General features: G+C 39.2%; 1 protein-coding gene across 2 annotated transcripts in view; it reads left to right on the top strand.

Moving 5' to 3' along the window:
- LOC124775165 (katanin p80 WD40 repeat-containing subunit B1) overlaps positions 1–4,250 on the top strand; it is a 140,785-nt gene extending 136,535 nt beyond the window's left edge. For both annotated transcript variants that reach the window (XM_047250005.1, XM_047250003.1), the window contains one exon: positions 3,286–4,250. In XM_047250005.1, the coding sequence (XP_047105961.1) occupies positions 3,286–3,421 (136 nt within the window). In that variant the 3' untranslated portion in view covers positions 3,422–4,250. The remainder of the gene's footprint in view (positions 1–3,285) is intronic.
- Positions 4,251–14,529: the final 10,279 nt, after the last annotated feature.

Here is a 14,529-nt window from a genome sequence, read left to right as displayed (position 1 = left end):
GCCCAAGCAATTAATTCTACTCACAATTGGAAAGCCCCTGGAAAAGATAAAATAGCAAATTTCTGGCTAAAGAAGTTCACCTCAACACATTCACATCTAACTAAATTATTTAACAGTTACATTGCAGACCCATACACATTCCTTGATACACTTACACAAGGAATAACTTATCTGAAACCTAAAGATCAAGCAGACACAGCAAACCCAGCTAAATATTGCCCCATAACATGCCTACCAACAATATACAAAATTTTAACTTCAGTAATTACACAGAAATTAATGACACATACAACACAGAACAAAATTATGAATGAAGAACAAAAAGGCTGTTGCAAAGGAGCACGAGGATGTAAAGAGCAACTGATAATAGATGCAGAGGTGACATATCAAGCTAAAACTAAACAAAGGTCGCTACACTACGCATACATTGATTACCAAAAAGCTTTTGATAGTGTACCCCACTCATGGTTACTACAAATATTGGAAATATACAAAGTAGATCCTAAATTGATACAGTTCCTAGACATAGTAATGAAAAATTGGAAAACCACACTTAATATCCAAACAAATTCAAATAATATCACATCACAGCCATTACAGATTAAGCGTGGAATATACCAAGGAGACTCATTAAGTCCTTTCTGGTTCTGCCTTGCTCTGAACCCACTATCCAACATGCTAAATAATACAAATTATGGATACAATATTACTGGAACATACCCACACAAAATCACACATTTGCTATACATGGATGATCTAACATGCTAAATAATACAAATTATGGATACAATATTACTGGAACATACCCACACAAAATCACACATTTGCTATACATGGATGATCTAAAACTACTGGCAGCGACAAATCAACAACTCAACCAATTACTAAAGATAACAGAAGTATTCAGCGATGATATAAATATGGCTTTTGGAACAGACAAATGTAAGAAAAATAGCATAGTCAAGGGAAAACACACTAAACAAGAAGATTACATATTGGATAACCACAGTGACTGCATAGAAGCGATGGAAAAAACAGATTCCTATAAATATCAAGGATACAGACAAAAAATAGGAATAGATAATACAAATATTAAGGAAGAACTAAAAGAAAAATATGGACAAAGACTAACAAAAATACTGCAAACAGAATTGACAGCAAGAAACAAGACAAAAGCTATAAATACTTATGCTATACCAATATTGACCTACTCATTTGGAGTAGTGAAATGGAGTAACACAGACCTAGAAGCACTCAACACACTTACACGATCACAATGCCACAAATATAGAATACATCACATACATTCAGCAACTGAAAGATTCACATTAAGCAGAAAGGAAGGAGGAAGGGGATTTATCGACATAAAAAACCTATATTATGGACAGGTAGACAATTTAAGAAAATTCTTTATAGAACGAGCAGAAACTAGCAAAATACACAAAGCAATCACTCATATAAATACATCGGCTACACCACTGCAATTTCATAACCACTTCTACAACCCTTTAGATCACATAACATCAACAGATACGAAGAAAGTTAATTGGAAAAAGAAAAAACTACATGGCAAGCACCCGTATCATCTAACACAGCCACACATCGATCAAGACGCATCCAACACATGGCTAAGAAAAGGCAATATATACAGTGAGACAGAAGGATTCATGATTGCGATACAGGATCAAACAATAAACACCAGATATTACAGCAAGCATATTATTAAAGATCCCAATACCACAACAGATAAATGCAGACTTTGCAAACAACAAATAGAAACAGTAGATCACATCACAAGTGGATGTACAATACTAGCAAATACAGAATACCCCAGAAGACATGACAATGTAGCAAAAATAATACATCAACAACTTGCCATACAACATAAAATAATAAAACAACACTTTCCCACATACAAGTATGCACCAAAAAATGTACTGGAGAATGATGAATACAAATTATACTGGAACAGAATCATTGTAACAGATAAAACACCACCACATAACAAACCCGACATCATAGTCACCAATAAAAAGAAGAAATTAACACAACTAATCGAAATATCCCTACCCAATACAACAAATATACCGAAGAAAACAGGAGAAAAAATTGAAAAATGCATCCAACTGGCTTAGGAAGTCAAGGTCATGTGGCATCAGGATAAAGTTGACATCATACCAATTATACTATCAACTACAGGAGTCATACCACACAATATCCACCAGTACATCAACGCAATACAGCTACATCCAAATGTACAGGGTGATTCAAAAAGAATACCACAACTTTAAAAATGTGTATTTAATGAAAGAAACATAATATAACCTTCTGTTATACATCATTACAAAGAGTATTTAAAAAGGTTTTTTTTTTTCACTCAAAAACAAGTTCAGAGATGTTCAATATGGCCCCCTCCAGACACTCGAGTAATATCAACCCGATACTCCAACTCGTTCCACACTCTCTGTAGCATATCAGGCGTAACAGTTTGGATAGCTGCTGTTATTTCTCGTTTCAAATCATCAATGGTGGCTGGGAGAGGTGGCCGAAACACCATATCCTTAACATACCCCCATAAGAAAAAATCGCAGGGGGTAAGATCAGGGCTTCTTGGAGGCCAGTGATGAAGTGCTCTGTCATGGGCTGCCTCGGGTAGTTTGGTTTTCAGCCTAGTCAACAGTCCCTCAAGCGAACAAATGTACAACTAAATGAAACTTTATAGCTCCCTTAATTCGCCGACAGATAGTGCTTAGCTCTGCCTTTTGTCGTTGCAGAGTTTTAAATTCCTAAATTTGTGGTATTCTTTTTGAATCACCCTGTATATATACAACTACAAAAATCTGTAATTATTGATACGTGTTCAATTACCCAAAAGTTCCTAAATGCAATGTAACATATACCGTACAGTTAAAAGGAAGTCACACTTGATGAAGGTCCGCGTCACTTTCCATTTTTAACCAGACATAACGTCGGAGACAGGAAAGAGAAATAATAATAATAACAATTGTATATGTAAGTGTTGGAGGTATTTGGAATATTTGTATTAACTGAATTAATTCATGTGCAAGGCAGATTATTTTGTAAATGAGGGAGGGGGAAGGTTACCAGTATATGACATCACATACAATAACATTTGTTGAACAATAGAAATTATTTTTCATATGGAATTATTTAAGTGCTGAGTGATAAATTTCATTTCAGTATGTCTGTGTAAAAGGTAATTTGCCATTCTATTTTGATGCTATATTCAAACATGTTGGTAATAATTTCGTGTTTGATTTTCAGGTACAAAAAGTGCCTAAATTGTTATAGAAGTTTAATGACAATTCGAGCTTTCCTGCTGAAACGGCAGACAATGCAGGGGAAACTTGGACAATCATTTCGTGAACTACATAATCTGATGCAAGAACTTGATGAATAGATAATATTTACTGACAAAAAGAAGAAAACAACTATTAGTGAAAGTAATAACCAAAGCTCACAGATAACAAGCAGTTTGCTCATACTGAAATAGTTTAGTTGTTACTAAAATAGATGCAGGAAATGGGACAGAACACTTATTTGAGCTTTGTCATTCCATTTACTTAATGCATTTTTAAATAGTAAATTTTGTATACAATGTTGAGATATGTATGTTGCAACTCATACATGCTTTTTTTGAAATTTATGAGGTGTATAAAAAAAGTACTTGTATGAAAAACACTTTAAATATGACATCAATTTGTTTTGCATGTATGTTGTATTCTGCTGATATTCAGCTTATAAAATTGAGTCCGGTAATGTGCTGTCCGTCCAAAATATTTTTCATGTTTGTCACATTTAAGAACACAGGACTGATAATACATACTTAAAGATGCCTTAATGTCACAGTATTTATGAGGAACGAATGGTTTGCAAAGTTGTACAGTATGACTGCCCAGCAGTAACAAGAACACTAATTTATTTTCTAGTTAATTTAAAGTGCAGTGACTGGATGAAAGTTTTTGGATGTGTGTAAAATAAGTTAATTGTTTTGTTGATTGTGTGACTTTTTGTTTAGTTTGTACTTTTTATGATGTGCCTTTAAAAGTAACCCAGTGTCTAATCTTGCCAGATATGGGGGTAACTGAAATGTGATCTTAATTTTTATAGTGCCATTAGGAACATTACAAAAGTATTTCATATCATAAAAAATGTAGTGACATATTTTTAGTTATTAATACTATTTTAGAGTGGCAGAATAATATTTTATTGTGATTTTTGTTATGTAAATAACAAAAATATTTTAAAAATACTTTTGATTTTAAACAAATTTTAATGTTTTTCTTCGGTTCTTTCCTTTTGTGCTAGTCTTGTTTTGTAAAAAAAGTAAATAGTGATTGTAAAAAGAAGAAAAAAAAGATGGCGAGGAAATGAAAGAATATGCTTCTGCATTACATAAATATCAAATATTTTTTATACAGATTCTACCCTTGCAGGTACTTGTTTCCAGTTATGGTTTTATGTGCCTGTAGTGTAGAATGATGTCCCTTCAATGCAGATATTTGTTAATAATGTTTTTGAGATTGGCAGTTCAGTTCCTGCAATAATTTTTGTGTTGAAATAAGCATTCCATGACCAAAACTACTTTTTTTACTTTTTGATCAACCAGCCAGTGGGTGTCAGGGATCTTTTGAATAGTTCAATTTGTCACATGTGTCAGTTACTCCGAATTACTCAAGAAACTAATGCCACTGCCAACATGATGCTTCATATTTTAACCATTGGGAGCAGTAAGGGTGATCACTTTGCTGTATTGGCAGTATGTACCTTTGCAACAGATTTAGTGGATACAATGTATAAATTTGCATGTTGCACAGAGAAATTTTCCAACAAAAGTAAAACTTGGCTATTTAGTGAGACAGTTACCTTCCTTAATTAATGCCACTTGTGGCTTTAAAGGTAACTTGTCCGTTCATATTCAGATGTGAAGTCTTTCTTCTTCTTTACATAACTTCCACATAACTGTACTAAATTGGAAATTATTTATGAATGTCACATTTATTTTGTGCTGATCCATTGTAGATGTTCCAAATGCAGTCTGATTTAGATAAAGTGAGAAGCAGTGTTTAAAAAGTTACTATTTGGGTATGTGATATAAGACTCTTACAGTTTTAAACACTGTGATAATGGATAAAATGAGATATACCTGATTCTGTTGCTGACTGATAATCAACATAATAACAACAGAACAGATTAAATCCTAAAACAAATATTCTAAAATACAGAATGATTTTAGTTGATCCCATAACAGTTGAGAGAATCACATGATCAACTACAATAAAATAAGTACCAGATGTCATTAGGGAAGAAGGGAAACAGAATCACTGTGTAGTCTGAAAAGGAAGAGAATAGATGTGATGTTCTGTTATGAGTGGTGAAGTCATTTGTAGTTTAAAGGTAGGAGTGGAGCACAGTATTAAGTTAAACCAAAAATATAAACTGGCAAATTCCAGTAATGTCTTAAATGTAAGGGCTTGGAATTGAACTGAGCCCCATTAATACAATATTGTGCAGAAGTGGGAAAATGAAAATTGAATTAAAAATATAGTGTTACAGAAGGTTGTTGAAAATTAAGGAGACTGAAGATAAGAAGTGAAAGGTATTCAACAGAATCGGCAAGGAAAGGAATTGATGGGAAACGCTAACTAGAAGGAAGGGCAGGATGATAGAACATATTTTAAAACATCTTATTAGTCATAGAGGGTGAAAATTGTAGAGGAAAGCTGAAATTAGAGTTGAAATAACAGGTAATCACTGACTAGCAGCTGACTGCTGAAAGCCACATAGAATATGCAACCACACAGCAATAAAAAAAAAAAGGTTTTAGTTTATCACTCTTTTTCAGGCTGAAGTAGGTACACGCACCCAAATGCCCACATTCGCACCACAGCAAATCATTGTTACAAATATTAACTATACTACGAAATATTTGCCCCTTTGCACACTACGACATATCAAAAACTTCATTTTGATTTATAACAAAATGTATGAAATAGTGATGATGTCCACCTTGTGTGTGACATTCTGTGAAAATGTTTATTTTCAGGGCAGTGTTCTGTCCATTAAATTATTATTATAGAACGTATTTGACAGTACATCTCCCCCCCCCTTCTCTTTCTCTCTCTCTCTCTCTCTCTCTCTCTCTCTCTCTCTCTCTCTCTCTCTCTATGATATACTACGTAACCTAGTCTGCCTTGGAGCATGAGCCTTACTGGCTGACATTTTAATGTTGAGTTCAAACCATAACAGAACTTGATAATTTTCATAGAAACAAAACGTTACCTTAGATGAAACTAATTTTAAGTACCAGAAAGTAAAATAAAAGACTAAAATAAATCTGGACACACCATTTATGTTATATGGTACCAAGCTTTGTGGAACAGTGGTGAGATATTGCACCCGAATTCATTCGTGTGGCATAAGAAATAACTGACAGGGAATGCACGACCCTAGAACATACTGAACATACCACTCATGAGATGTCCTTGTTATCTACTGAAAGATATTAATTAAAGTTCAGGCTCAGAGGTCACTGACCGAATGATATATGATGAGGGACAATGTCGTTAATTTTTTTTTTTCTGCTGCCGGAAATCAACTGATCACAAAAAGGTAAATGTCACTTACAATACTGAACATGAAGCTCTTGGTCTATGTAGCAATGGGAAAAGCTTTTACACAGTAAGTTATGGTGTAATTAGCAACTAAAATGAGTATGTAACAGTCGGTGTTAGGCTGAAACTAAACAAATATGGTACGAATGTAAATATTGGGCTGTGTTACAGATGAATCTGTGGTCACAACCTTTATTTGGCATTCTCAATCATTGGCTTTGTCAACTGATAAACAAACTATCAACTTTCAGCTTAATCCACACTGTCAGCTGCACTACATATCAGTCTGTAACCACAACCAAATCAACTGATTTCAGCTGAACGCTTCTTGGGATGTACTCATTTTAGCAAGTGATTGTGGTACATAATATGTCATTCAAATGACTATTTGAGTACCTGGAAAATGGGATTCTGTGGTAGTTATTCTATGGTGTGGCACTACTTCTACTTGTTTGAACTCAAGGCATTAGTTTGGGTCAAAGGTAAAATGAATGTGGTCTTTGTAGTGAGAAGTTTTGCATCTCGAACTTTGGCAACAGTTTAAAATATAGTGAGATATGCCTCCAAAAGAAGAGCCATTACACTGTGTTTCAGATAAAGTTCGGAGGATTTGACAGACTGGTCTGATGTTCAAACCTATATCCAAAGGGGCAACTTTAGATGAACAACAGCATAACTTGTCAGTCACATCAACTCTCACAAAAGCAGAGCAACTATTCCCTGTACTTTGGGGAGAATCGTAACATTTCCTGCCTTTTAATGTACCAGAACTAGGGATGAGCTAAGCTGTAAATTACAACTAATAAATTCCTGTTCCAATCATATAGTAACTCCCAGAAGCATATTAACTATTTAATATATTCCAGGTAGGCCATGAAGTGCACTATGAAGAAATCAGCAAAATAGTTGGCACTATACAGCACTTCATGTGTGAATTGGTAAACTTTCCATTGAATGCCTTCTTTTCAAATGTTCCCACGTTAGTCAAGGTAGTTTTAAAACCTAATACTTGATAACAAATATCACACTGCACATTTTTGTTATCACCTTCTCTTACAGAAAAATATGCCCACAGATAACTACATTTCTAGCAACTACACAGAAGTTATAAATGTAAAATTTCTATACTTCACTTTCCTACAATATATTTGTATAACACGTGATTACAGGATAACATTCAAGTACATTGTAAATGTTGCACAATTTCTGCATTGGAACAGTGGCACTTCAATTACAATGGAGCAACTCTGCACTCAGCAGCTCATCCCTGTTAACTGTTACCAAAGGAACAAATGTATTCCAGCTGTGAGTAACACCCATATCATGTGTACCTGTTAATGAGGCACAGCTGCCATACTGAATACATTCTGAAGGGATGTCAAGCTGTGCATGTCACACAGTGAAAAAATATAGTGTTCTGTGACTACAGTATCAATAAGTCACAACTGGAATTGGTCAACTCCTACAAATACTTGGGTTTGATTCTGCAGGGATCTGAAATGGAATGATCACTTAGGTTCAGTCAAGGGTGAGGCTGGCGGAAGCCTTTGGTTCATTGGTGGTATATTAGGGAAATGCAGTCTGCCATCTAAGGAGACTGCTTACAAAACACTTGTGCGACCCATGCTAAAATATTGCTCAAGTGTGTTTGATCCCATGATAGATGTGACCAATGGAGGATATTGAACATGCACTAAGGAAAGCAGCCTCAATGGTATCAGGTTTGTTTGACCCATGGGAGAGCATTGCAGAGATGCTGAAAAAGCTTGAACTGTCTGGCATGTGAAGATAATCCAACTATCTCTTGAGACAAAATTGTTAAGGCTTTTGTGGCCACTTGTTGACAAACTGCTTGTAGGATTCTGTCTCGGGTTCTTTGGCCGACATTTGTTCGATATTTTTCTGATATTTTGCCAGCACGAGTGGCTGCCATTGTCAAAGCTCTACCCTCCACTGCTGACAGTGGACCGAAGTCGTGCTCACGGCCACAGGGTATATGTACCTGACATGCCAACATCCGAGGGCTTTTCCATGGTCATTTCCAGTGCAGTTTTCCACTTGCTATCTCCAACAGTTGTTTGCTGCAGTGCAGGAATCCAGGATCTGTTCACCTTGAGGCACTATTCTACTTTGTTGAAGCTGTTCTTTTATCTTTGTGTATCCTATAGCTTGTCCGAACAAGTGGGTGTGATAGCTCTTCTGTACAGCAAGAACTTCCATGCCGGCAGCTTTTGCTCTGCAATGGTCAATTTGTCCAATTGCCCCAACGTGCAATACCTCTTATGTTCTGTGATCCTGGTGTTGATTGATCGTCCAGTCATTCTATCTATACATGGTATACAGTATATTCCCGACATTGCAGATGGGTCTCTCTCTCTTTTGCTGATCTGAGACACTCTTTGATCATGTTTGTAGCTAGTCTTTACTCTGTGTTTGCGCAATGTATGGCTGATTCTGACCTTAACTTTGGGAATGTATGCAGGAAGGCCGTGCCTGACATTTCTTTTTCTGACGTGTCACTTTGCCTATTGTTTGACTCTGTGACACTTCTTATGTAACTGACAGAATACCCATTGCTCCTCGGAACGCTTTGTAGGTGTTGCATCTTCCATCTGAGGTGCTGTGGCTCACAAATTCGTCTTGCTTGCATTGTGAGCGTATTAATCATGCCTCTTTTCTGGCTCGGGTTGTAATTTGACAGTTTGTGCAGGTATCAATCAGTCCATACGTGTCAATTTTCAATAGACGCTGTGTCCCAAGTTTTCACCATCCCTTGTGACAGCACATCTAGAAAGGTTAGCTGCTTGTCCTTTTCTACCTCCATGGTAAATTTTATGTTGTCATATAGACTGTTCATTGGTCACAAACATGGTTGTCTGCAGATATTTGACCAGGGTGAGGGGGGGGGGGAGGAAAGACTGGAATTGTCATCTTTTATATGAGTTGGTCAATTTCTAGATTTGTCATGCCCAAGAACTGATTTCATCGGTAAGAAAAAACTTAACACTGCTCACTGCTCAGAAACTTGCGGAGTGTGGGAATACTATAATGAATACAAACTACGCAGTCGAATTCCAGGGGAAGAACGGGTGGAGAGAGAGTGCGAGTGCCATCACTTGCTCCCTCTTGTAGAGCCCTATGGTTGAGACACAGAACTCTACACTGTCTTTTACAGTAGTGAGGTACGAATGGAACTGACTGTATTACTGAAATCGTAAGAAGAAGAAGCAAACCATTATAATAAAAACTGAGTAATTTTCTCATTGCTATTCAAAAACTAGGCGAGAGGTGAAAACTCCTACCCTACTAAAAGTTAGTAGAGTCCAGTGTGTTACGTATTATTTGCCTAATAGGAATGATTCAATAACTGTTATATTAATAGAAATGGGGAAACGTTCCCCCCCCCCCTTCCACCACCACCACCACCACCACCACCAATCTCCAATCAAAACCCAAAGGAAACACCTTGCTGGAGAAAGTACACTGCCAATAATTGTTGGTGCCGTGATTGCTCACAGTAGACCACAACAGCAGCCGGCACAACATTTCAGCACAATGTGTGGCGGTGTTTAATCGCAACCCGCAAGACTTTTCGCACCGATTTGTGACTGTTGATGAAAACTGGATCCATCATTCCATAGCAGAGTTAAACGGCAGTAAAAAGAGTGCACAAAGCCTGGCGAAAGTGCACCGAAGAAGGCAAAGACCACTTTGTCAGCTGGTAAGGTGACGGACATTGTTTTTTTGAGATTCCCGAGGCATAATCCTCATAGATCCCTTCTTTAAAGGCAGAACTGTAACTGGACCTTACTATGCTTCTTTGTTGAATCGTTTGAAACTCGCGTTGTTGAAAAATGACCAAGGTTCGCACGCAAACAGGTGCTCTTTCACCAGGATGATGCATCGTCCCACACGTCAGCGAGAACAATGGCGAAAGTGCATGAAATAGGCTTTGAATTGGTTCCTCATCGATCCCATTCACCAGGCTTAGCCCCAAGTGACTTCTTCCTGCTCCCTAACTTGAAACTTTGATTTGCTGGGAGGAAATTTTCATCAAATGAGGATGTAATAGTTGCAGTCAATGAGTATTTTGCAGTTTTTACAGAACGTATTTTACCGACGGAATCAAAAACTGGAGGATCGCTGGACCAATTGTATATACCTCAAAGAAGACCATGTCGAGAAGTACACTGAGATGCAAAAGGCGTGGAATAGCGATGTGCACATATCCAGATGACGGTAGTATCGCGTACTAACGGTATAAAGTGGCGGTGAATTTCCGGAACTGTCGTTTGTACTCAGGTGAGTTATGTGAAAAGGTTTCCGACGTGAGTCTGACCGCTGGACGGGAATTAACAGACTTCGAAAGCGGGTTGTTATTTGGAGCTAGACGCACGGGATATTCCGTTTCGGAAAGCGTAGTTGTTCTTGTTGTCCTGAGACTGGTTTGATGCAGCTCTCCATGCTACTCTATCCTGTGCAAGGTTCTTCATCTCCCAGTACCTACTGCAACCTACAACCTTCTGAATCTACTTAGTGTATTCATCTCTTGGTCTCCCTCTACGATTTTTACCCTCCACACTGCCCTCCAATACTAAATTGGTGATCCCCTGATGCCTCAGAACGTGTCCTACCAACCGATCCCTTCTTCTAGTCAAGTTGTGCCACAAACTTCTCTTCTCCCCAATCCTATTCAACACCTCCTCATTAGTTATGTTATCTACCCATCTAATCTTCAGCATTCTTCTGTAGCACCACATTTCGAAAACTTCTATTCTCTTCTTGTCTAAACTATTTATCGTCCATGTTTCACTTCCATACATGGATACACTCCATACAAATACTTTCAGAAACGACTTCCTGAAACTAAGTCTATACTCGGTGTTAACAAATTTCTCTTCTTCATAAATGCTTTCCTTGCCATTGCCAGTCTACATTTTATATCCTCTACTTCGACCATCATCAGCTATTTTGCTCCCCAAATAGCAAAACTCCTTTACTACTTTAAGTGTCTCATTTCGTAATCTAATTCCCTCAGCATCACCCGATTTAATTCGACTACATTCGATTATCCTCATTTTGCTTTTGTTGATGTTCATCTTATATCCTCCTTTCAAGACGCTATCCACTCCGTTCAACTGCTCTTCCAAGTCCTTTGCTGTCTCTGACAGAATTACAATGTCATAGGCAAACCTCAAAGTTTTTATTTCTTCTCCATGGATTTTAATACCTACTCCGAATTTTTCTTTTGTTTCCTTTACTGCTTGCTCAGTATATAAATTGAATAACATCGGGGAAAGGCTACAAACCTGTCTCACTCCCTTCCCAACCACTGCTTCGCTTTCATGTCCCTCGACGCTTATAACTGCCATCTCGTTTCTGTACAAATTGTAAATAGCCTTTCGCTCCCTGTATTTTAGCCCTGCCACCTTCAGAATTTGAAAGAGAGTATTCCAGTCAACACTGTCAAAAGCTTTCCCTAATTCTACAAATGCTAGAAACGTAGGTTTGCCTTTTCTTAATCTATCTCGTAAGATAAGTCGTAGGGTCAGTATTGCCTCACGTGTTTCAATATTTCTACGGAATCCAAACTGATCTTCCTCGAGGTCGGCTTCTACCAGTTTTTCCATTCGTCTGTAAAGAAATCGCGTTAGTATTTTTCAGCCGTGACTTATTAAACTGATAGTTCGGTAATTTTCACATCTGTCAACACCTGCTTTTTTTTTGGGATTGGAATTATTATATTCTTCTTGAAGTCTGAAGGTATTTCGCCTGTCTCAAAATCTTGCTCACCAGATGGCAGAGTTTTGTCAGCATTGGCTCTCGCAAGGCTTTCGTTATAATGGAATGTTGTCTACTTCCGGGGCATTGTTTCGACTTGATCTTTCAGTGCTCTGTCAAACTCTTCACACAGTATCATATCTCCCATTTCATCTTCATCTACATCCTCTTCCATTTCCATAATATTATCCTCAAGTACATCGCCATTGCATAGAAAGCGTTAGGGCTTTCAATATCCACTGTGTGAAGAGTGGGCCGAGAATACCACGTTTCAGGCATTACCTCTCGTCATGGACAGCGCTGTGGCCAACGGTCTTCACCTAACGACTGAGAGCAGCGGCATTTACGTGGAGTTCTCATTGCTAACATGAAAAGCAACGCTGCGTGAAATAATCGCAGAAATCAATGTGGGAAGTACGACGAACGTATCTTTTAGAACAGTGCGGCGGAATTTGGCGTTGATGGGCTATGAGAGCGGACGAGAGACGTGAGTGCCTTTGCTATCGGCAAGACATTGCTTGCAGCACCTCTCCTGGACTCCTGACCCCTTTGGGTCCTAGACGACTGGAAAACTGTGAGGCTGATCAGATGAGTCCCGATTTCAGTTGGTCAGAGATGATGGCAGGGTTCGAGTGTGGCGCAGACGCCATGACGGCATGAACCCAAGTTGTGAACAAGGCACTGTGCAATCTGGTGCTGGAATCATAATGGTGTAAGCTGTGTTTACGCGTGACCGCTACGGTCGCAGGTTCGAATCCTGCCTCGGGCATGGATGTGTGTGATGTCCTTAGGTTAGATAAATTTAAGAAGTTGTAAGTTCTAGCGGACTGATGACCTCAGAATTTAAGTCCCATAGTGCTCAGAGCCATTTTTTTTTTAAGCTGTGGTTTACGTGGGATTGACTGGGTCCTCTGGTCCAGCTGAACCGACCATTAACTATAGTTGATTTTGGGCTACTTATTCCCAAATAACGAAAAAGTTTTTGTGGGTGACAATGGACCGTGTGACCAGGCAACAGTTGTTCGCTATTGGTTTGAAGAATATTCTGGACAATTTGGGCGAATGATCTGGGCACCCCGATAGCCCGACATTAATCCCATCGAACGTTTATGGGACATAATCGAGAGGTCAGTTCGTGCATAAAATCTTAAACCGGCCTCACTTCCGCAGTTATGGACGGTTGCAGAGGCAGGGGGCTTCCGACGACGTGTCGAGTCCACGCGACGTCGAGTTGCTGCACTACGACGGGAAAGAGGAGGTCCGAAGCGACTTTGGGAAGTATCGCGTGACTTTTGTCACCACGATCTTTACTTATAACCCCCCCCCCCCCCTCATGTTGTACGTATTTGTGCTGTCTGAATTAAGAACCAATATATTCTGGGCAGCAGCGTTCTGAAAGGTTGTTGCAGCAAAACGGAGCGGTGCGTCCAGTTCGCTGCCCGTCCAAAACTTCTTCCCACCGGGCTAAAAATTGAGATTGGTTCGCCACGTGAGCAACAGACTCGGAGGTGGCGAGAGGAGAGCCTCGTGGGAATGGCTCACCGCAGCGCGCGCCTGTGGGTTCCGGGCGGCCGTACGCAGATGGAGGCGAACAAAGAACGGGCGGGCAGGCTGAGATAATGATAGGCCTTCTTTTTGTGGCCCTCGCCTGGCCGCGTCTTGCGGTTTCCGTCGCGGCACTCGTTCCACTCCCGGGACGGCCGCGCGGAGCACCCTCGCCAGCCAGTAGCGCGCGCAGTCGTGCACCCACTGTCGGAGTCGGCAGGCCCGCCTTCTGCAGCCGTGGCGCCGCGTCTCGAGCACAGGCGCTCCCTCCACTGGTTCCCCCCGTCAGTGTCTCGTATTCAGAGGCTTTAAAGTGTGTGGAGGGCACGAACTGTACTTAACTATCGACAGTCTTTTTGAGGAATAAACTTCCGAGAATGTACCGGGTGATCAAAAAGTCAGTATAAATTCGAAAACTGAATAAATCACGAAATAATGTAGATAGAGAGGTACAAATCGACACACATGCTTGGAATGACATGGGGGTTTTACGAGGTGCATTCAAGTTCTAAGGCCTCCGATTTTTTTTCTAATTAACTACTCACCCGAAATCGATTAAACTGGCGTT

Source organism: Schistocerca piceifrons, chromosome 2, assembly GCF_021461385.2.
Source record: "Schistocerca piceifrons isolate TAMUIC-IGC-003096 chromosome 2, iqSchPice1.1, whole genome shotgun sequence".
Classification (NCBI taxonomy): domain Eukaryota; kingdom Metazoa; phylum Arthropoda; class Insecta; order Orthoptera; family Acrididae; genus Schistocerca; species Schistocerca piceifrons.
Note: the sequence above shows the minus strand (reverse complement) of the source record. Positions and strands in the feature narration are given on the sequence as shown.